The 25,240-nt window shown below is 38.5% G+C and overlaps 1 protein-coding gene across 5 annotated transcripts in view; it reads left to right on the top strand.

Moving 5' to 3' along the window:
* Positions 1-25,240, top strand: part of LOC122793456 (E3 ubiquitin-protein ligase RNF19A-like) — an 862,167-nt gene that overhangs the window by 538,340 nt on the left and 298,587 nt on the right. For 4 of the 5 annotated variants that reach the window (XM_044061482.1, XM_044061481.1, XM_044061480.1 and 1 more), the window contains one exon: positions 18,494-18,641. In XM_044061482.1, coding sequence (XP_043917417.1) covers positions 18,494-18,641 — 148 coding nt within the window. The remainder of the gene's footprint in view (positions 1-18,493; positions 18,642-25,240) is intronic. The other variant, XM_044061484.1, reaches the window with a different exon arrangement.

Below are 25,240 nucleotides of genomic sequence, written 5' to 3'. Positions count from 1 at the left end.
CCAGTTCGAATAAGAGTCTACCAACACTAAGTAATGTTGACTGTTCCACTCAAATACATCAGTTGCTACTGTTGACCAAGGTAGTTAATGAATTTGGCTTGGCTAAAGTGGCTCTTTTTGCAAATGCGGCTTAGTACTGTTGCACACTGAACAAGAAGAAAGCACTTTATCAATGTATTTTGCTAGAGAAGGCCAAAATACTAGTTCTCTCGCCCTTCTTTTGGTAGAATCAGAATCTGGGTGGCCATGATGCAAAATCTGAATGTACTCACACTGTAAGGAAGTAGGAACAACAACTTTGTGACCTTTGAAAATGATACCATCTTCCATCAGCATCTCATCTCTGTATGGAAATTAAGGTTATACTTCTGGTGGTACACTGAAGTGCTTTGATGGCCATCCTACATTGATGTAGTGGTTAACCTTTTGCAAAATTGGATCAGTCTTTGTATGATCACGTAGCTCATCAAGTCTTGTGGTACAAAAATTATGCACTTCCATGACATCAAAGTCAAAACTGTCTATTTCAATCTGTTCCTTGGTATTTCTAAATGATCTAGATAAGGTATCAGCCATTTAAAGAAGTTTACCCTTTGTATAGACAATTTTGAAATTATACATTTACAATTTCAGTATCATTCTTTGTAGTCTTGCTGGAGTGGAATGCATAGGCTTCTTGAAAATAATAACTAGATGTCGATGGTCAGTTTCTATCTGGATTGCTCATCCATAAATATAATCATGGGACTTGGAATATGCGAACACAACTGTCAAAAGTTCCTTCTCAATTCGAGCATACTGCATCTCTGTTTGGGTAAGAGTTCTAGATGCACAGGCAACAGGTTTGCCCTCTTGAAGAATAACTGTGCCAACTTTGAAGAATCACAGGAAAGAACTATTGGTTTGTGGACATCATAGTACCTTAATGTAGGCAATTTGCTGTTTGAGGTTATCAAATGCCCTCTGGTATTGTTCTTACCATGACCAGGAAATATTTTTGCATGTCAGCTTTCTTAAAGGTGCTGATAATTCACTAAAGTCAGGAATAAATTTTCCCAAATAGTTAACCATGCCAAGAAAACACTGTAAGGCTTGGATATGACATCTCAAGAATGGCTGCTTGCTTGGAATGATCTGGACATAAGCCTGTACTGGTAAACAAATAACCTACTGTACATAAGTAATTTCTGGTAGTCTGAATTTGCACTTTAGAGGATTGAGCTTTAAATTCACTTTGCGTGCTCCGCCTAGAACTTTCCTGAGGTTTCTGCCATGCTCTGCTTCATCATTACCACCAACTAGTAAACCATCAATGATTATTGCACACGGGTAGCCTGAAAATATTTGCTGCATTGCATGTTGAAAGACTTCACTGTCAGAATTTATTCCAAAAGGCATCCTGAGGAATCTGTATCTATCAAATGGAGGACTGAATGTAGTCAGTAGTGAACATTTGCAATCAAGAATTACTTGCCAAAATTAACTTTTTGCATCTACGACAGAAAAAACAGTGGAATTTGGCATAAGGATTGCAATCTCCTTGACTGTACGCATAGTATGATGAGGTCTTTTTAATGCCTTGTTTAAGTCTATTGGGTCAATGCATATTCTGATTTCATCTGAATTTTTCTTATGAGCAGCTGACGATACCCACTCAGTTGGTTCTATGACTGGACAAATCACACCTTGCTGCACCATTTTGTCTAACTGGACCTTGACTTTGTCCTGCATAGCTATTGGAACTCTTCTTGCTGGTCTGACCACTGGACTGACCTCTGATTCTAACTTCATGGAGTACGCAACTGGAAGTTTGCCTAGCTTGTCATCAAACACATCAGCGTACTCTGTGAAAATAGCATTACTGAAACTGGAAATGGGACATGTGTTTATATGATGTACTTCTTTGTTAAAAGAAAGCAGTTTCATTCTCAAACTGTCTCTGAGACCTAATAATGACTACACAGGTCTTTGGACTACATAGAATTGCAGGCTGTAACTGTTCCCCAGCTGAACAGCATGAAGCACTACTGAGCCTTTGGTTTGAATTTCCTCACCTCCACAAGCAACAAGCTTTGCACAATTGCCCAAATTAAGTTGCTCATCAGCTCTCACTTTAGTAAATGCTTCTGCAGACATTACATTACACTTTGAACCAGTGTCTACTTTGAGATCTGTTTGTCTAACTGGACCTTGACTTTGTCCTGCATAGCTATTGGAACTCTTCTTGCTGGTCTGACCACTGGACTGACCTCTGATTCTAACTTCATGGAGTACGCAACTGGAAGTTTGCCTAGCTTGTCATCAAACACATCAGCGTACTCTGTGAAAATAGCATTACTGAAGCTGGAAATGGGACATGTGTTTATATGATGTACTTCTTTGTTAAAAGAAAGCAGTTTCATTCTCAAACTGTCTCTGAGACCTAATAATGACTACACAGGTCTTTGGACTACATAGAATTGCAGGCTGTAACTGTTCCCCAGCTGAACAGCATGAAGCACTACTGAGCCTTTGGTTTGAATTTCCTCACCTCCACAAGCAACAAGCTTTGCACAATTGCCCAAATTAAGTTGCTCATCAGCTCTCACTTTAGTAAATGCTTCTGCAGACATTACATTACACTTTGAACCAGTGTCTACTTTGAGATCTGTTGGTTTACTATTGATCAGGACAGTACAAAACATTTCATTCTTTGCCAGTAAATCTACTGCATTAACCTTCTCACTGAATACTGATACACCATCTACATAGAAAGTAGGGTTGCAGCTTTCTATATGATCAACCTGCTTTTTTGAGTGACCTTTCTTAATAAATGAATGATGCTTCCTTGATTTATTTATTTTATTTAACATTTGTTTTCTGGGAAAGTCCAAATTTTGTTTGATTTACAAAACTTTTGAAAATGATTAAATTTTTTACACTTGTGGCATTGCTGGCCAAATGCTAAGCACTTTTCTCTTTTAGACTTATGTTTGGCACCACAGTTACGACAGCTAATAATGAGAGGTTTTGCTGACTCACTCTTATACTGTACTGAGCATGCTCCTTTAACTGAACTAATCTTGGATCTTGCTAGAAAGCTCTGGGATGTCCCAGGGGTGCCCACAGGGGGTGGCTGCTGCCATGTGCTTAGGCCTGTTCATGCTTGTCACGTGTTGCATTCTGTCTACGTTTGCTCTAGAGGCTGGTGAAACCATGCTCTTATCACTTGCAAGCATGCTTGTGTGCCTTTCTGTGAGCTCATGAATTTGACAAATCTCTATGGCTTTACTTAACGTTAAATAACTGTCATGAAGCAAAATCTTTCTCACTGCAGCACTATTAATACCACACACAAGCCTGTCCTTTATTAACTCATCCTTCTAGTCACCAAATCTGCAAGTTTTAGCTTTGTTTCTCAAGTCAGTGATATAAGCTGCAAAAGTTTCACCTGGCTCTTGGTCTCTTGTATAAAATAACTGCCTCTCTAATGTAGCATTTGTCTGGGGGTTACACATTTCTCTAAATTTACATTTAAAGCACTCAGGGTCTTCCCTTGATTCAGCTGACACCACAATATGATGGTGTGCCCCTTCTCCTGCATATACTTCTGGTGCATACACAAATGAATGCTGTCTCTCAATAGCTTCTGACCCAGATAAGTTAAGAAAAATGAATGCCCTTGTATGTGCATCTTTGTCAGAAAAAGCTGCTTGTATGAAAATATCGTATTCCTGCTTGAATACTCTCCAATTCTCTGCTATATTATGATCAAACATAAGTGTACTTGGTCTGCAAAATGCCTTTGCCATATCAACCCACAGTAGTGAAGGTGCTTGAAATATGTATGAACATACACACAAATATATATGCCAAAACTTTATGCCAGTACTTGTAAGTATTCCCAATAGCACAACAAACTCTTTGAAACAACTGCACTTTGCCAAATAAGTCCCCATAGTACAAGACCACTTTGAAAACACTGTATTTATGAAACCACTCTTTATCAGTGTAAGAAATACTCTGAAATGGCAGGTCTCTGCGAATAAATGCACAGCACAAGAAACTTTACAAAATGACTGTACTTTGACTGCACTTTGCAATATAAATGTACTTTGCACACAGCAAACTCTTTGAAATAATTGCAATGTAATAAAGCACACACTCTGCAAACACTTTGCACACTCTGTGACACTTTGAACAATTCTAGTTAATGTGAATTAGTAGTTTGTGCCCAGACACTGTCTTTTACTAAAAAACATGTGGTTGCCTTGCCTTTTAAGCTTAATTTTGCCCTTTTATTGTACTCATTATGCCTTTTAATCTCTTAACATGTTCAATATGTTTATCTTATGCTTCTTTTACTTTAAACATGCTCATTATGCAAATCAAAGATAATTCTGAGCCCATTATGAATAGTTTTGCTAGTTTTATGAAATATCATGGTTTCGAACATTTTGTTTAATTAATAATGTGGTTTGTGCCTTTCATTTACTTAATAATATTTTTGTGCTACTCGTTTGATTAATAATGCGTTTTGTGCCTTATAAATGCGACGTTTAATTTTCTTTGCCAAATAAATCATTAGTGCAGTTTCCTTTACCTTTAGCTTCTTTCTGTCCTTTTTTCATTTGTCTGTGCTCCATTTCTCTCAGCCTGCTTGATTTGCCTTCACCTTCAATGCTGCACCTCATGGCTCAAAGGAGCAGCTCTGTTGATCCCTGTTCTGACACCATGTTGGTCGTCTGGTCAGGATAAAGCAGACGAACATTCGTGGGTTTTGTTCAAGCAGCTTTATTACACACAAACACATCAGAAATGAGGCTTTGTAACTTAAACTTAAATAAACTTATAAAAAGACTGACTGCTGCATTCGTACATGTTAATACTCTGGCTGTTGTCTCAAAATGGCACTGCTGCCTGCACATGCTTAGTATTTATATGCACATGCTACATCTGGCAATGTTTTTTAAAGTACATACATGCACACCCTCTGATCTACACTCCTCATTAGGTGTTAAACTGTGGACAGTGGAAGACCCACCACCTGTGGTACTATGTGGAATTACATTCCACCTAATCTTTCTCATGGCACAAGAAACCCTGTTATTAGCTTATTTTCTGCACTGTACCAAGGTACCTTCCTCCTCATCAACGATTGCTGAAAATATTCAAGGTTGCTCAGGAATTTACTCCTCAAAAAAACATAAACTTGCATCACAAAAGATCAATAAAGAATGCAGCAGTTGCACAAATATGTGCCAAAGATATGTGCATACCTGCATTCTTTGTAGATGACTTCATACAGTTTCGGCTCTGCATAGTTTGTGTTGGCATTTCTTCTCAGACTATATATGGGAACAGCAGCCTTACTCTTTCCTATTTACAGCATTTCCATATGGGCATGAAGGCATGTTTCACACATTTCCCTTGCAAAAATAGGACTATGAATATCACCCTATATCTCCATGTTGTTGTTGTTACATCTGATCTGTGCCTCTTCCCGTTTTCTTTCTGTTAATAATTAAAGATAATTTCTTTAATGTCTTTTCATTAAATCCTTCTTTATATCATCCTCTTTTATTTTTAATGAACATGCATAGATTAGTCTCTTCCATCTTTGGTATCTTCTTCCATTTTCCCATGAACCTACTCTAGATTTTCATTATTATTTTCAGCCAAATGACTCCCCCTAGCTGCAGATTTCCAGTCTTTAATCTAGTCTCCTCATATTCTTCCTTCCTTTTTCTTTTCATTCAGGTCAATGTTTCTGATACTTATACATTTTCAGTGATCTCTCCTCTTATTTTGGCTCTTATCTATTGAATAATACTTAAAGTTACTGTACACATCATGTAATGTACAATATCCAGTTTTCATTGTTGTCTTCTTGGAAATGGATCCCATCTTAGCTATTCCTTTTCCACGAATCATCCGTCTATATTTTAACACCCTTTTATATTTTAAGTATCCCTTTATGCTCCTTAGGAACTGACAGATGTCTAACCATGTAGCTAAGGATGGGAGGCAATGGCTTCTCTTGATTTTGTGTGTATACTGAAACTTTGCTTTAATGTAATTCTCCGGGATCTAGTATGACTCTTCGGAAGAACTGAACTTGGATGATAAAAGATTAAGAAAAAAATTTCATATTGTACATGTCTGGGCATACATTAACTTAGAAAACATATACTTAAGCTTATTGCAATATAAGCAAATAAAAAAAATAAAAATAAGTATTTTTATGCAGGGATTAGCCCCACTTTCCACCATGCAATTGGATTTGTCCCATCCCCTTACGTTATTTTTCTGTCTTTGAGGTCACTGTACTGCAGAGTAAGTATATCTCCTGATAAGCAGTATAACGCATGACAAAAACATATGACTACTGGTATCTTGCTTATATCTGATTAGAGCAGTTGCATTTCACCTCCTTGCAACATGTAATTCTTGAATTTGAGTTTCATGCTGTCATTGTTGTCTGTATCCGGAATATCTGTGATTCGATAGCATTCGGTCCCTTTGTCCTTTCTTTAATTAAAACAACAACAAAAAAACACATTTGTGCATCTTAAGTTATAATATTGCTTCCATTGATCTGCTGCATCCTGCTTTTTAATACTAGTAGTGAAACATGATGCAAAAAACGTTTTTATAATCATTCTTCTCATCAGCAATTGAGATGTTGATTATAAGGGCATTTTCTGTACTCCAGTAATGCTAAACATCAGTTTGTTTATTTTAATACAGTACATTTTTGAAAATATCTTCCACAGTTTGAATCTCATGCTCAGTTGCTCATCAGACTTGAATACCTTGAACTTGACATAGCATGCTAAAATTCCTACACTTTAGAAAAATGTTTCAGACTGTTTTGTTTTTAAACTGTTAACATTGTCTGACATGACTTCTTGCAGAATATCGCATTTCCAGAAGTTTGATTTGAGAACACTGATCACTGATATAGCTCTAGAATCTTTATGCTGAATAACTTATGGATGCTTAGAGAAGTAATCAATACAAAGTAGAAAATTAAGATTGTTGGAGTAGATCAGCTATTAACTTTAGAGCTAAAAACAATCAGCACTGTGGATAAACTTGGAAGAAAATAAAAAATTGGCACTGAAATCTTCACATGGGAAGTTGAAAGCATCCCCTGCTAATACCCAAAGAACTAGTTTTCGAAAAGATTTTTAGAGTGCCTTCATATACTGGACTTCATCAGAATGGTAAATAAATTACAATCAGTCTTTTAAATAATAACTAGTTCCTATGATTGAAGTCATGAGTTAAAATCCCACCTTTTGTAAAAAGGATTTTAAAAGCAATTTAAAAAAGACGATTCAATGTAATGTCCATAGAAAAGTTAGCAAAGCAAAACACTTAAATATAAGAATACCTTATTTGAAATCTACATTAAATGAACCCCATTTAAATATTTGAATCAGGCAATGTGAACATCCCAAAAAAACTAAGTTAACATTAAAATTGTGTGGTACTTATATTATATTTAAAATACTACCTAAAGAGTTATTTAAACACTAGGGGTAGATGGCATTCAACTGAATGCTCTCTTCAACCACTTGCAGAAGTTGCAGTTACTTTTCCAAAATGAAAAAAATATGTTTAATCTCCTTGCAAAACAATGAATGCTTATAAAGGGTATTATTTACATCTGGCTTAAAAACACTGTATAAATGCCTGTAATTTCTCCTGTTTAACTCTCTTTCTGTCTTGCCCACATACAATACATCACAAGAGAAGCAGAAACAACATACACTACTTCTGTACTCCTGTAGTTAAAATATTCTACTCAAAGGGTAGTTTCAGCCAGATATAGTAGAATATGGTCCCTCGTGTATGTAATGGCAATAGTTACCACTTCCACATTTGCTCATAGTTTTAAATGGATATGTGTAGTTTTCTTTTCCATAACAATATTTAAATTCTTATTATTCTTTAACTTAAAACATGATTGAGTTTGAACTACCTGTAAAAACTGTTCAGAATGAAATGCAAATTACAAATTATTTAAAATAATTTTTTTACTAAGTACAATTTGAATTGTAAGACAAAACCATTGCTTGAGAAATGTTTTTTTTTTAATTCTTTGACTAACACTAGAATAGGATTTTTCCACAACAAATATCAGATCACAAAATAGGTAAAAAAGGCATACTTTTGTCAACAGTAGAATTTAAAAATATACTTGGCTAGCATCTTTCCCTTAACATATTACAAATAATGTCAACTACATTTAAAATATTTGATCATCCAAAACAATCTTCGAAAGCTTAATTGTCCCTTAACAAAATTTTTATTTTGCCATTTTGGATGCGAGCTCCAAAAATAAAGATAATTGTTAGAAAACTCCCATTTCCTGCATTTTTGCCTTCGCAGAAACACACATCTAGATAACTAATATGCATTTGTGAAGAGCAAAAAGTAATTAAAAAATTTGTCATACAATTACGTTTTTCAGAAGATGAAGTTAATAGATCTTGTGTTCCATCCCATAAAATACCGTCTAAACGTCACGTGTAAAGCTACACATTATTCATATCCTTCATTATAAAACCCACTTGGTTTCCCAACGACATAAAGTCAGTTTTGAAAATGTTGGGGCACAAGATGCCTCCATTGCTACTCTGGTAATTTGTCTAAAAATTCTCCCTCAAAACAAAACAAAGTTTTAAAATGTTATATTCCATTAATCCACATAATAAATTAATATCAGTAGCTATCAGATGTTTAAAAAGTATAAAACTCTATTTGAACTATTCCAACACTAAATCTTGTGGAATGGATGTGAAAATGTCTTTGATATCTGATTTAACCAGTAACAAGTTGTCATGATTTACAGTACCCCTGATTTTTTTTTCTTTTCTATAAAGTCCCAAGAGTCTTTTAATGAATGTGGAAATAGAAGAAAAAATTCCTCTAATTTTTATCAACATAAATCCCCTGTCATTTGTTCTTGGACTCCAGACTCCACAGGTGGAATAATTGGTCTGTAAGGGGAAACAATTTTTTGATGTACTTTTGGAATGCCAAATATGTTGGTGAAATACAGTTTGATGAACCACCAAAAAATGTATCCAAAAATACCATTACATAATAAGTAATTTAAATAAATGTTAATGTTTGGCATATTATATTAATTTCATTAACAGATGAAGATAAATAAAAAGCTTCATCATATAAATATTTGAACAGCTTAGCTCTATAATCAAATGTGTTAACGCTAACCAACCCACCCTATTTGCTGGCTGCATAAATTTGTAATCCTTTGGATGGATATCTGCGAAGCAGTTTTATGTCTAAATTGAAAAATGTATTTTTCTTACCATACTGGACAAGCCATTCCATTAAATTAACTTCACACATCCTTTCATACATTATCAGGTAGGGATGGAGAGGAGGATTGAAAGTAGAACGTCATTTAACACCAGAGTCCGTGGAAACTTCACCAGGTCTGTTTATGAAAAACAAATGTAAGTGAAGGTTCCTAACAGATAAGTTCCTGGATTTTATCCTACAAATTCATGGGTTTGGCAGGAACAAAATGTAAGCTCTCCACTGATATTTTAATAAAGATTTTGTCGACATTGGAGTCATTGTAGTTACAAATAAAGCAATTATCTAAACCCATAGCATAATTTTCTTCATGACCTTCGCTTTTTTTCTGTTGATTTCTGTTAAATTTCTTCTAGTTCCTGTTTAACTTCCTACTTTCCCTCTATTTGTCCTGCTAGTTCTTATTATATAAGTCAGTGGTTCCAAACCTAATGTAACAAGCATCCCTGTGCAGTGCCTTTCCTGTGTAAGCATAGGTAGTAATATCATTAGTTTTAGAATGGGAGCAGCTCATGAATTAGTAAGTCTTCCAACGGATGGCAACTGCATAGATGCCCACATTCACACACATGTGCATGCATACACACACACACACACACACACACACACACACACACACACACACACACACACACACACACACACACACACACACACACACGTACATGTAGATATGTAGATCAGATTGCTGGCATGGTCATCTGGGAATATTTTCCAATTGATTTAGGTTTATTTAATGATCAGCAAGAAATGTGGATGGGGGCCTATTATTAGCAATAAAATTATACTTTGTTTTGTTTAAAGTGACCATGACTTCAAGAACGTCTTGACTGCTGTCATGTGGGAACTGCTATAAGACAAAGGGATTACAGATAAAAATGGATATGACACAACAGGTCCTAGTGGGTCTAAATTAGTGATAAATGCTGAACCTAGATGTAGATGGAATGGTGTCAGAACACTAGAACCATGTTTTCTTAAGCTGATATGGATGTAGTCAAGGAACAGGAACAGGGAGAAATATGGATATGTTCAACGGCATGCTGTCCGTGGTGAGCAAGTAGGCCTACCAACCATTGTCTCTATAACACATAGTACATACCTCTGAAATAATGCTATTCAACCAGCCAATTTTTCATATCAGCTATCTTACTCTTAAACTGTAGCACCAGTCTTGGTGATAGCATGATACCCAAACTAGTATATTTCCTGCCTTGTACACATGCATGGAGAGCTCAATCGTGTCTCTCTGCTTCATTCTTAAGGTAGACTATCTAAGGTAATTTATCCTTATGTGGATAACCACAAGGTTATAGTCATATTTAGGGGAATGTAGACATCAAAGGGCTTTTGTCACATCATGAATTTTAGTATGAGAGAACCAGCTGTGATTTCATTCTAGTCAAGGCTGGTGAGAGGAGTTACCCATAACTAGAACATTATTGCATGTATGGCTGCAAGCTCTGAGAATTTTACTGGTGGATGTACACAACTATGATGACTCTTCTTCCTGGAGGTAGGTGTAGAAGATGCAGATGTAAGCGCTGTGATAAGTGTGTGTAGGTGGTTAAGGCTTGTTATTTTGGTGTATAGGAGCCTTAGAGAGTTTCCCCTTTTTATTACTTGTTTTAAAAGAATAACATTAAAACAAGTGTGCTAAAATTCTAATTGACCAGTCTGGGATTTTAGTTCATTTGTAGACTTTAAAATACCTAAAGAACATGATAAATGTCAGTGCAATCATATCTAACTGTACATTATTGTTTTTGTTGTTTTTCTGTCTGCAAACATTCACTGTAGGGGTTATTGTGTGTGTGTGTGTGTGTGTGTGTGTGTGTGTGTGTGTGTGTGTGTGTGTGTGTGTGTGTGTGTGTGTGTGTGTGTGTGTGCGTGTGTGTGAGTGTGTGTGTTTACACGTTTGCGTGCACCTGTATGTGTGCGTGCACATTCCTATGCGAGTGTGTGTGTGTGTGTATGTGTGTGTGTGTGTGTGTGTGTGTGTGTGTGTGTGTGTGTGTGTGTGTATGTATTAGGTGTGTCTGTGTGTGCTTAAGAATTCATATGTAGGAGTAAAAATTTGTGCCTTTCACATAAGATAAATTTGCCATATGAAACTGTTTTTACGATGAAATGAAATTATTTCCAATTACCATTTTGGTATACTGTTCTTCTTATTAAAAATAGTATTTCCTCCCTGTAGTGTAACTTAAGTAAGTAAAAGTAATATAAATCGAATTGTTCCCATCTTTTTAATGGCAGTCCTCTGTGACAGTTTTGTCAACTGTGGTAGTGAATTTAATTTGTAACTGCTTAATAGTCTGACCATTGCATTCCCTATCATTGTTTTAGTTGATCATCTTGGCACAAGTGAAAAAAGCAAATTGAACCAAAGAACCATTCTAGAGATTCATTAAGATCCCTACCACATGTGCAGTGTAAGGCCCATGGGTAAAAAGGCCCTATTACCAAGATGCAGTATTTTAGGGTTCATAAACACTTTACCTATAGTGAGGAAAGACCTCATTATTGTGTAATTTGAATGTCTGTAAATCACAGTTAACTTCTGCAAAGTACAGATAAGATTTCCTGTGGCAATTAACTGTGGCGACTACATTTTGTAAGCTAAGGCACCCCTCCCCCTTTTATATATATTTTAATGAGCAGTCCCTGATGTTTAATAGCAGTGCAGAGTTCTCATATCCTCTGTTGTAGTTGAGGGGTATGACGTTTGAGGTCTGTTTTGCACTTTTTCAGGCACATTGCTTTTCCCTGCTGTCTAGTCATTTAAATCAGATATAGATATTCCCTGTATCCTTTATTTAAATATGTGCCTTTAAGGCATGCTATATGGAATATCCCAAGTGTCTATTGATCCACTCACCCCTGATCCCTATTCTGTTTATGTTCATAGGTTCATAGGTTCATAGGTTGGTACTAGGCTATCTGCCCTAGGCTATTACTTCCCTGGTCCCCTGTCTAACAGGGTGATTGACGTGATCCTGGGGTGAATTTCCTATCTCCCATACAATCATCAAGGTTCTTTTTGAAGAGGGCCAAAGAGGCACTCAGCTTGACATGTATGGGCAGTCTATTCCAGAGTATGAGGAGTCTCTGGGTCAAGAACCTATCCCTCCAGCATGTTTTGTTCATTGTGATGACCATGTTTAGATCCCTGGAGTGTGTGGCTCTGAGGGATTTTGATTTCTTTAAGTGTAGCATGTCCAGCAGCTCTGGGTTTGACATGGCCTTGTATGTTAAGCAGAGATCGCCTCTGAGCAGGTGATATGCGACAGAGTATAGCTGAAGTTTTTTTAGAAGGTCAGCATAGGGCATCTGCTTTGGGCTTGTGATTCTTTTAGTGAGGTATTTCTGTGGCCTTTCCAGTTGTTGCAGATGTCTTGTGAGGTACATACCAAACGGGGCATTGTACTCTACAATGGGTCTAATGAGGGATGAGTACAGTGAGACAATGACCTCCTTTTTTCTGGATGAAAAGCCTGTAATGATGAGGTGTGCCACATAGAAGGATTTCCTGACTGTTGTGGTGATGTGGTTATCGAAGGTGAGACCACTGTCCACTTGTGTTCCTAAGTCCCTTATCACACTTTCAGTGTTTAGTGTACTGCCACTTATGTGGTAATTCATGGGTACATGGTTTTTCCCAAAGGAGATAACTATACATTTCTTGAAATTGAGTTTGAGCCCATGGCTCTGACACCAGTCATCTGTTTCTGTAAGGCCCTTTTATAGAATATCCACATCATTTGCGGATTCAATAATGGCTCCCAGTTTGCAGTCATCTGTGAACTTTGTTAGCCAGAGTCCCTTAGTGCTGGCCTGCACTTCAGAGAAGTAGATGCCAAACAAGAGCAGTCCCAGGACTGAACCTTGAGGTGCTCCACTTGTCACTTGTCTGGAGCTGGATTTTGAGTCGACTACTTTTACAGTATGGGTTCTGTCAGTAAGCCAGTTGGCAACCCATTGAGTGACATAGGGATTAATGCCCAGCTTAGTAAGTTTATCTATGATTCCAGAGTGGGGGATTTTGTCGAAGGCCTTGGCAAGGTCCAGATAGGCTGTGTGGGCCACCTTGCCCTCATCCACAGCTCTGGATACTGATTTGAAGAAGTCAATCAGGTTGAGGAGACAAGATCGGCCCTTTACAAAACCAAACTGGGTGGGGTCCAACGTTTGAAGGTTGCCAATGTCTTTGTTTATAAGTTCCATGATAATGCATTCCATGGCTTTGCATATCTGGTTCGAAAGACTGATGGGACAATAGTTCCCGGGATCCAAGGTGGATCCCTCCTTCTGGAGTGGGATAACTGTAGCTGTGAGCCACTAATTGGGCATGAAACCTGAGGTGAGGCTATGATGAAACATGACACTAAGGTGAGGTGCCAGTTCATTTTGTAGTTCATGTAGTACACAGCCCAGGATGTCTTCTGGTCCCATGGATGCTGTATTCTTAGCTTTGTAGAGTGGGTTTTTTACCTGTGTGGCCATGATTACCGGAATTTGGCAATCTTTTGGCATTGAGCTGGGCCATTTAGGGGGTGAGAGGGGGGTGAAGTTGGTACTGAATCGATCTGCCAGGATATTGGCAACATCCTTGGGATCAGTATATTTAATGCCATTCTGTTGTAGCTCAGAACAGATCTGAGCATTGCCATTTAGATTCTTGACATAACTATAGAATGCCTTGTGGTTGTCCTTGGAATCTTTGGCAATTTTATTTTCGTAACTATTTTTTGAGGATTTTATGAGGGATCTCAGCTTCTTACTGAGGCTGGTAAGGGAGTATTTTGCATCCTGGGATTTTCCTCTTTTCTGTAACAGTTTCTTCCTTCTGTTCTTTGTTTATGGCAGGGGACCACCAGATTGGCTTCTTTTTTTTGGAGGAGAGGATCTTGGTTCTATTTGGAATGGCATGATTCATGCATGAGTGGATGTGCTCATACAGTTCTTTAGTGTAGGATTCAGCGGTCGAACTTTCAGTTCCTGTCTGCATGGGTGTCATGAAGTTTGCCAGTTCTGACTTGAGTAGCATGAAGTTAGCTTTGGGGAAGTTTTTTAAGGAGGTTTCCCTACTGGGGGTGGGGGTGAGATGTGGATGTCAAGAGTGATTAGCTTATGGTCAGACCTGACCAACGAGGGGGTGACCAGTGGCATGGAGCATCGATCTTCCATGTTGGTAATGACTAGGTCTAGGATATTTGAGCCCCTGGTGGGACTTTGGATTAGTTGATCCAGAGCACTGGAGTTTATAAATTCCAAGAACCATTGGGCTAAGGTGTTGGCGCCCGAATAGTTTTCCCAATTAATGGCAGGGTAGTTGAAATCACCCAGTATTAGGGTGTTTGGTTGTATCTGAATATTTTCCAGTATATTTAAACAGGTGTAGTGAGAATCTTGGGGCATGGTGAGGGATCTGTAGCAAGCTAAAATTTGGATTGCAGTCGTACCTAGTATTAGTTGTACCTATAGAATTTCAGATGCATTGTTTTGGGCAACTAACCTGGAGGTGTGAATATCCTTGGTGAATATGGACACTCCTCCGCCTTTAGTGTTTCGGTCCTGGTTTGGTGGCTGAAAAGTGTGGTAAGAGTTGTAGCTTGGTATTGCAGGGGTGCTCTCAGGAGCCTTGAACCAGGTCTCAGTTACTGCACAGATATCAATGTTCTCCATTTTTAGAAGTGCCTTGAGAGAGTGCATTTTGAGGTTTAGACTTCTAGCATTGAGTAGCATTACCTTCAGATTTTGCATTGTTGTATCTGTTACGGTGGTGGTTTTGTCCTTTGAGCCTTTCCTTAAAAAAGGCACTATAGGGGTGGCAAGAGCCTTAGCCAGTAACCTGAATCCCAGGGGCAACAGGTGCAGACCATCTCTGGCAAAGCATTGTGGTCTGTTGATGATGTCATCCCAGGCAGACAGATTCTGGATCCCCTTTGAATGACACCAGAAACTTAGCCAATTGTTGAAGTCAATCATTTTGTCCTTATACTGTGGTATCATTCTGGGCAAAGGCAGGATGCTACTCAGGGCTAGGGTCATACCTGCCTGGGCCACATGATCTGAGAGCTCTTCCATGTCTCTTTTCATGTAGTCCAGGGAGGTAATTCACTCCTACATGGACAATGACAGAGTCATATTTGTACTTGTTGTGGAGTGACTTGAGTGCATGCATGATGTGGTGGATCCTGGCACCTGACAGGCAGCTGACTGTAATTTTCTCCTTGTTCAGCCTGGTGAGTGGGACATCAGTGTGCCTGACTATAGAGTCACCTGTGACTAAAGTGTTGGGCAAGTTGTCTTCCCTTAGGGGCTGTTGCTGGGTGGCACACTGGTGTTGTGAGCTATGTGACATTTTGGTTGTGACTGGTGTTTATTTGCATTTCAGCTTCAGAGGGCCTTGTTGCTTGGGCAGGTTAAGGTTAAGGGCCTCTGCATAAGTGGGTTTAGTGTTACTATGTGTGGATGTTGGAGGCGTGAGTTTTGAAGGGCTATGTGTTGCTTAAGGTGTAGTGCAGGTGTTAACCTTCTCCTCTTGACTGTCTAGTACAATCTTGGGTGGAGAGAGCTTTGCTTCTAGTTTGGTTATGTAAGTGCATCTCTTGCAGTTTGTAGTGTTGGGTAGTAGGAATGTTGTCTGTGTTCATGAGGAAATTGCTGCATTGCCCCAGTATGGCCTGATTCACCAGGTGGACAGAAGAAATCACCGGAAGCTGACCTTTGGACATGCATGGTTCGGTGTTTCTTTTGTAAAGTACAAAAGCTATTTTCCCTTACCTTAGCAAGGTACTTTGCAATTATAGGCTGTTTAGTGCCTATGATTAATTTCTCCTTATTAACAAGGAGAGTCGAGTGCTTGTATCAGTTTAAGGCTTCCTAGTGCTTTCCAGCAGGTACTAGAGCAAGTGCTAGTCACAGGGATTCAGATTTTAGTGCTACTGCTGACAAATCAGCTAGTTCTAGGGGAAAGTTTGAAGAGCAGTCTTTCTGGCACTGGGCGTAGTTTAAAGTGCTAGACTAATAGGCTAATACAAGTGCAGAAGAGCAGAGAACTAGCAGATCTGAGGGAAAAAATTGAAGAGCACCGCTAGCATAGAAAAGTCCCGGATACAGCAAGTCTGCATCTGGGCTACACTAGTTCCAAGAAATGTAGGGAACATTTTTTTTTTTTTTTTTTTTTTTGTAGAAAGTGAAGCGGCAGAAGATAATGAGATAATTCAATATGCAGAGGTTAAAGGGGTGGGCCTTTGCTAGGTTCTCACTATTAACGGTAAAATGAGCTGATATAATGTGACTGGGTGGGAGTGTCCAGTATCGACTTAATACCAGGGGCGGGCAACTCAAAGCCACCAAGACAAAAAGACCAAAACAAGAACTGGGAGGGTGGGTGAGGAAAAACTGTTGTACAGATTACAGAGATATTAAATCAAAATGCAGACAAAAAATGAGAATAAACTCTTATCTTTTCTCAATATCACAGCTGGCAGCAGGTCAGTCTCTCTGCAGCAGCCTGAGCAACAGGTATATCTGATTTAAAACACAGGACAGAAACCAAACCAGTTATAAAACAATACAGATGCAGGAATACTTTGGCCGGATGAAACTAGTTCTGTAAACTTTCTGCCACTAAAAAAACAGACAAGGCCTCCAGACAAAGGATTTCACTACAACTGGGGTCAACACTAAGAGATATACAGCTATATCACACAAGAAGAAGAATAACTACAGTTGTTTAGATTCTGGAATTAGGGTTATCCTTGGCGGCTAGTGTTTTGCCATGATCCTCACACTATTAAAGTGCCATTAGGGCATGCAAATTAAGAGTAATACCTGGTGGTTAGTGTTCCCCACACCCAATGTTGGAGACAGTCTAGGGGGTGTGTGGGGGTATGGCAGCTATCCCAACCCTACACATGCACACTCACAAAACAGCCCTGTCCCAAGCCATCTGAACTCACAGTCATCCATTCACCCACACACACTCAAACACCCACCTGCCTTAGTTACACCCTGACTACCCAATGGCTGTCTCCCAGACAGACACACACACACTGACACATACACTCACATATGCAACCACTCATGGACACACCTCCTAACACCGCCTCACAACTAAATTCCCCAGCATTTGTCTCTACCTCATTGGATGAACACTAACAGACTAGCATGAAATGGAAGGAACGGCCACGCTAATCTACAAGGTTGAGTGGTTCCCTGAATTGCTCAGAGTGTAGATACATTTTCTGCGGGGGGGGGGGGGGGGGTAATTATCATATGAATTTCTCAGAGTGTAGATACATTTTCTGCAGGGGGGGTAATTATCATATGAATTGCTCAGAGTATAGATACATTTTCTGTGTGTGTGTGTGTGTGTGTGTGGGGGGGGGGGGGGGTAATTATCATATGCCTCTCCCCCAGACTGCTTTATTAGCATATGCGACATGGTCATTGAGACATCCCATGCTGCTGCACATCTTCATGCAAAAGCACAGTGGTAAGGCTGTCTATAGATACCAAAAGGTAGCCACATGGTGACCTTTATGAATCCCCTCCAATACAAACCAACTAAACCAGCTAAGAATTCCATGAAGAAATACTCATATAAAAATGACAGAAATCAGGTCTTTATTGTTTTCATCAAACTAAATGCTGTAAGAAGTAAACTCTGCTTAAAGGATTTACATAGGTTTTTGTTTTATGAAATTTTGTTGAAAGTACTAAAGAATTAATTTCTGGGGTGTTTTATGCAAATTTTTCTTAATATCAGCTAGGCATTAATTACCTTACTATTTTGTACATAAACTGTAATTAACTAAAACTCTTAAACACTAAAAATGGTAAGAGAAAGCTGTCCATAATGGAGAAACATTCAAAATCATAGTTTCTCTCATCAGTGTTTCTAAGATGTAGTTATGTTAATCTTTTAGAAGTCTGGGTATCATCTTTGAAAATAGAATTGCTTATAACTATGCTAAATGCCATATATGTCATTGCCCTTTTAAACTCACTAGGGTTTAAGAAGGATGAAGCATGCTGAATTGGGAAGTATGACCTCTAGGGAAACTTGTGATGAAGTTAAGTCTACTAGAATGTGTCAGTTCGGTATACATATTTTACCTTTGGTCTGCTTGTGTTTCCCCCTAAGAAGCTGAGGAAATTAAAGTCTGTCCCAGATGTGGCGCCTATATCATGAAGATCAACGATGGAAGCTGTAATCGCATGAACTGTACAGTCTGCGGCTGCCTCTTCTGCTGGCTTTGCTTAAAAGAGATTACCGATGTGCATTTTCTTAGGTAAGCATTCATTTGTGGGATTTACAAAAACAGCAGTACTTTGGATAAAATGATCTAGGTTTAGTGTGAAAACCATAATAATAAGGTTAAATGTTTCAGTGCCGGCTTTCAATGTCTATACATATCTGTAAAATGATAATTTCAGATTACTTTTGATAAGTGACAGAAATATGTTGCTTGTGCATGAAAAAAACATTTCAGGTTGTAAAGCACATACATACATACTTCTTCATACCATTTTTCTTTTATTTTGCTTTTCATCATAAGAGCCGTTGTGAGAGGATCAAATTCTGGGAATAGTTTATGATCTGCACATCAGGTAGTCTCAGTATGCCAGGTATTCATTCCTTTGAGGTTGTATCGGTCAGGGAGGTTTTGACTAGCATGTCTCTGTTTTCTCGTTAAACACTGCACCATGAAATGAAGTGTGACTGGTGATGAGATGGTGTGACTCGAGTGCCACTGTCTTTTGAATAAAGTCAGTCTCATCCTTTGCTATTTCCCTCTGCACATTAACTGCTAGCAACAATGTAAGCTCACAGTAGGAAGCCTGCCATGATGAAGTATTTCCCTCTGCACATTAACTGCTAGCAACAATGTAAGCTCACAGTAGGAAGCCTGCCATGATGAAGTATTTCCCTCTGCACATTAACTGCTAGCAACAATGTAAGCTCACAGTAGGAAGCCTGCCATGATGAAGTATTTCCCTCTGCACATTAACTGCTAGCAACAATGTAAGCTCACAGTAGGAAGCCTGCCATGATGAAGTATTTCCCTCTGCACATTAACTGCTAACAACAATGTAAGCTCGCAGTAGGAAGCCTGCCATGATGAAATATTTCCCTCTGCACATTAACTGCTAGCAACAATGTAAGCTCACAGTAGGAAGCCTGCCATGATGAAGTATTTCCCTCTGCACATTAACTGCTAGCAACAATGTAAGCTCACAGTAGGAAGCCTGCCGTGATGAAGTGGAGAGAAGGGCTCTCAATGTGGTTCTAGTTGTTTTTTCAGACCAGAAATTACAGACGATGCTCTGAAGTTACATAAGGATTGGATAGAGACAACCTGCCAAACTAAGTCAATAAGCAAGGAAAAGTGACTCTTTTCATTCACTTGGTGTTAAGCAGTTGTAAGTCAGCGGGGAATAAGCACTAATTGTATGAGTTCATCTAACCTAGGCTACAGACAGCTGTCTAGGAAGGAATTTTGTACAGTTCTATAAATGCACATTTTATCTTGGCTGTCTATGGCAAACTGCCTGATAAGGTAATACAAAGGAGAGGAAAGACATTACAACTAACCTATACCCAGTGAGTTGCATGGCATGTTGGCTTTGATATTCAGAATGTGCAGCTGAACACAGCAGTCATAATGTAACCAGTAGACTCTTCTTTACAGACACACTAAAAAACATGTAGAAAGTTTGCTCAGGAAATTGATTTTTATTTTTTTAACCAAGTAAGACCTAGTAAGACATAGATACCTTTGCAAGTATAACTAGGACCTTATATCATTTAAATGAGTTGATGTAAACCCCAAAGTTGTTTCTCGATAGAAGTAATGAAACCCATGTGCACAACCAAGTTAGTGAACAATGTATAGCCTTCACCTTTCTGTACTGTATTGTGCAGCAGATGTCATCTACTTTCACCAAATGGCTTACAACTAATGGCTTCATAATAATGGTTGCTCAAAGAATGGTCAGGATTTCAATCCCAACCTGGAGACATTGGGTGTTGCATTAGTTCTGTGTCTTCTCAGTATGGTCATGCTTTGGACTGCATGCTCTTGGAGTCTGAGATGAAATCTTGTTTATGATTTCCTTAATGTTTCCATTGTGTTTTTGTGTATCTGAAATGCCACTGAAGAACTGGTTTCTTCTCTCAGCAGGTCAAGTTTGTTAGAAAAATGGAAACTGGTTAGTCACTTAATCACTCATTTATTAAAAGCAGACCTTTTTGAAGACAAAATGTAACTGGAAGATATCGATGTGCTTAGGTCCTTCAAATTATAGGTAAATGTTTCTTCCTCCACCTTGTCCAATGGAACCTATGATAGTGGTAGCAATTGGTCAGTATATGTATTTGGACTTGGTATGTTTCAGAATGGATGCTGTCTATTAAAGCTAAAAATTGCTCTAATTCCAACAGTCTGGCAGCAACAATTATTATGCTTAATGCAGTAGGAAGACCCAGAATAAAGTTCCTAGCAGTGATGTTAGAGGAGTTTTGACATTATCTTACATTTGTGTCTATATTTTTGTAAACTGCAAATCTACCATGGCAGCTGGTGACTAGTGTGCTGAACATCTAGGTGCACTGTTTGCATATCACATCTGCCACAGCTTTGTGCTACACAGCCAGTGCTTTACAAGTGCAGTGTTGTGCTACAAAATGATTTAATAAATTTTTTGCATAATTTCAGAGTTTATTTAGATAATTAGTCACACTATGGTGGTGGTGCTGAGGTAGCATTGTCGCATCACAGTAAGACGTTGTCCTGTTCGATTCTCAGCTAGAGTGTCTTCTGTGTGGAGACATGCGTGAGAGGGCGTACCTTCGTTGAAGGTTGTGCACACATCAGGGCCGGCAACTTGGCACGTAAAAATCTACTGCCAATCATTAGTGGACCGGAGTTCTGCTGTGGCGACCCCTAACTGGGAAAAGCCGAAAGACACAACAACATTTAGATAATTAGTCACAATATAGGCACATATTTCAAGTCTCTGTGTCTGACAGACTTTTATATCTGGGGTTTTGTATATGATTCATTTTCTTTATCAATGAATAAGTCTAATAGTGGTTGAATAAACAATGATGATATTGATTCTGTACCTGACAACACTTGTAAATTACCAGTTGCATTTGGATTTTCTCCTTCCCATCATGGCAAATGCTGGTCAGAATGTAGCTGCCTGCACTTTATGATGTATCCATATTTTACACTCTGTGTCCAGGTATGGAAAATAAAACCCTGACTCCGTTCTTGACCACTGTCTTAAACTCTCATGCTGATCTTTCAGGCATACTAGAATTTCTAACAGTCTTTACACTTTGAAATTTATTTCCACGATCTAAAGGAAACCTTCCTAAACCTCACCTCATTACGATCTACTGGTTTCTCCTTTACTCTGTCTCAGACTTCGGTGATGCTCTCAGCCTCTTCAACATCCTGTTCTTATCAATACAAAGTATCTTTTATGTTATGACTTGAAGGTATTTCTGTCGTTATCCATGCCTTTGGTTCACTCCTGACCTCAAAAACTGCCAAATTGCCTGAAAAAGTATCTCAGACTCTGGCATCTTTTGAAAGCTAGTAATAATTATAGCTATCATATTCACTTCCTGTACTTTAAAAGTGAAACCTGCAGCACAGCTACAACACCTAAAGTTCTTTTCTTTTCTTTAAAACAGAACAAAACCATGTTGTCAGCAATCCAGCCTCTAGTGGAAGGTGTTTAAACCTATCATAGTTTCATAGGTTAGTACTAAGCTAACTGCCCTTGTGAGCCATTTTAAGTTTAGCCAATTATCCCTTGTGAGACTCAAACCCTGCACCTTGTGTTTGTAAGGCAAACACCTTAACCATTAGTTTAAGAAATGTCCCCAAAAAAATTACCTCTCTGCAACCATTTCTGCAGACACCTTTACTGATTTCTCTTTACCCATAGTACCAATCCCCACAACCTTCTAGCCAATCTTGTATTACTCAGCCCACATCCTGTCTTCCAGCAGCTGACTACAGCGAAACCCCAGATGACTTTGATGTGTTTGATTTCAAATCATCCTCTGCCAATCTGATCTACAGCCTTAAATATGTTGCCACTAGCAATTATCATGCTGACTGTATTGCCCTCTATGCTGAATTTCTCAGAAAGGAATCCACTCATACTTTATATCCTTTCTCCTTCATTTTCAACCTCACAATAAAAAAACAAACAAAAAAAAAACTCGAGTTATGCCAGATGATTGGGAAACTTCTACAATTATCACCATTGCTATGGTCCGTTCTCCTGCACAGCCTGTTCACTTTAGACCCATTGCAATTCTACCTCACTTAGCAAAAATAATGGCAAACTAAAAAAGTAACTGGTTTATAAGCAATTTTGCAAACATATCCACATGTTCCTTATCCTTAGTACTTCTCAGCATGGTTTCATGCCTCTATTTAGCATAAACTGTCAGTGTTTATGGTCAGCTATTTAATATTTTCCAGTATGCACAGAGATCTGCTCACTGATGCTCTGTTTGCTCTATTGAAATGTGCCTTTGATCTAGTCAGCCACTCCCTCCTACTCACTAAACTCTTAGTTCTTGGCCTGTCCCAGCAATAATTCAATTAGGTCAACAGCTAGCTAACCAATCATGTTTCTGTCTTCTACGTTTTCTCTTACTTTAATACTTCTATTCTAAAAATGTGGGCACCCCTAGGCTGCATATTTGCCCCCAGTCTTTCCCCGTTGTTCATTACTAGCCTTCCCTCAGGCGATTATAACCTTTATACCACATGCTGGAAACCTCATTTCACTCAAAGACGGTTGAACAGTCACTCAATTAAACATGACTACAAACTCAGCTCAGCTCAGTCCTCTCTTTTGGCTGTATACTATTAACCTTGTACTTAGTACTGATAAAACACAAACCATGCTTTTTGTCAACCCAGAAAGCCTGACTTTTAGTTCCCCAATTTATTTTTATGATGTCTAGGTTAACATTATCTCACCCACCAACTCTTATAAATAACTTGGGATGCTTCAAGACCATCATGTCACCTTTCACTCATATGTTGATGCCACGATCACCATAATGCTAGTAAAACTCAAACACTGCTATAAAGGCACCAGCTACCTAACTCTTGAATCCTGATACTGTATAGCCATATCCCTACATATGAAAATCAGTGTGTATATAATCTCCTGCTTACCACCCTCTACAAGTCTCACAATATCCAGTTCTACAAAAGTACAGTAGTCCTCATCTCTATCTGCCGAAGACACCTTCATCTGCCTTTGGACATTCAACTTCCCATCTCTCTCAAGGCGGGGGGGACCTTGGCACACAGTTTATTACGCAACGTAAATGACATTCTATTACTAAGTAAATTTGCAATTGTCAATATGTGCAAGTCTAACAAAAGTAAAGCTGTTAGAGGCTTCTTTGAATATAAGGATGCTGTCCTGTTTCATGATTTGAAAAACAGTGAAAAAAGTAGGGAACAGGTAATATAATATGGTGATAGCTTAGTATGGAGCATGGAGTTATCTCCAGATAACTGTAGCTTATAAATATTGCATGTACACTAGGTAATTAGCTAAACATGGTAGGGGGAATACTCCATGACTGGCACAGCTGAATTTCACTATAGTTTTTGTCGAAATAAAATTAGTTGAACATTATTTCAGTCATGTATTACTTATAAATGAGGAGGAGAGCACGGTTAGCATTTGAAATATTTTAGTTTTTGCAAGCTAATATTTTGGAGTAGGTATGATATGAAGGGAAGTTACGTTGGTGGTAGATTTTGTATGTTTTACTTTTGACTTTTTTAAGTATATACTGGAGTGCCATCTCTGTCAATGCATTTTAGACGTAGTAAGAATCTGCATCATTGACCAAAGACAATGCAGTCTAATTAAGGTCAAGTGTTTATACAAAATATATAATTTTATTAATGAAGGTACACCAGCCGTAATTGTTGTGTTATGGAGATGTATAATTTTCAGTTTAATTGTAGTGCTATATTGCATATTTGTGTAAAGTGTGATTGGTAATAAGTACTCGCACCAGACTTTGTGAGTAAGGAGGAAAAGAGACCACATGGTTAGTCTCAATGCGTACATTTGGATGTGTTTCACAGGAAAACTTGGTTTACTTCTCATCCATTTCAACATCTGAGACATCATTGGGGTCAATGAGGGGAAACCTGTCTGGCTTTTAGATTTCAGTGTACTGTGAATACACAGTTAGGAACCCCTTTAATCTTTTGGAATACCTTGGTAAAATTTGCTTTGAGCAATCAATGGCATGCAACTGAGAGTGTGTGCCGCCTTTTTTTTCTTCCGTTTTATAAAGGGGAGGAATAATATTAGAGATTCTAGATGCAGCTACTTTGAAGGCCCACAATGAAAGTATTTAACATATTCATAAGTATTCACTACAAAATTGACATTGGACTCAGACTCATAAAGGTGACATGATCATTTGGATTTCAGTTTGACTAAACAGATCTTTTTGCAATGTTAACTGTAGTTTGCTATCACTAAAAATATTCCATTTGACCATCATATAGCCCATTTCAGAGCTAGTTTTAGAAGCAGTGCATAGTATTTTATTTTGGGATTTTATCTGGAACTATGGGCATCACAGTGCGGTGCTTCCCCAACTTCTCCTCTCTTTCTTCCTCCTCATCATCACTAGTCCCCTTTTAGGTGCTGCTTAAACTATTACTGCCTGTTCACTAGTCCCCTTTTAGGGCACTGCTTCAGCTATTACTGCCTGTCTCAATTCAGTACCACTCTCCTACCTTCTTTGACAATCATGCTTGACTGTCTCAGGTCTTCTCTCATGCAGTCCATCCATCATTTTGCTGGATATCCC

The sequence above is a fragment of the Protopterus annectens genome, chromosome 2.part0 (genome assembly GCF_019279795.1).
Source record: "Protopterus annectens isolate FY-2018-M chromosome 2.part0, PAN1.0, whole genome shotgun sequence".
NCBI classification, from domain to species: domain Eukaryota; kingdom Metazoa; phylum Chordata; order Ceratodontiformes; family Protopteridae; genus Protopterus; species Protopterus annectens.
Note: the sequence above shows the minus strand (reverse complement) of the source record. Positions and strands in the feature narration are given on the sequence as shown.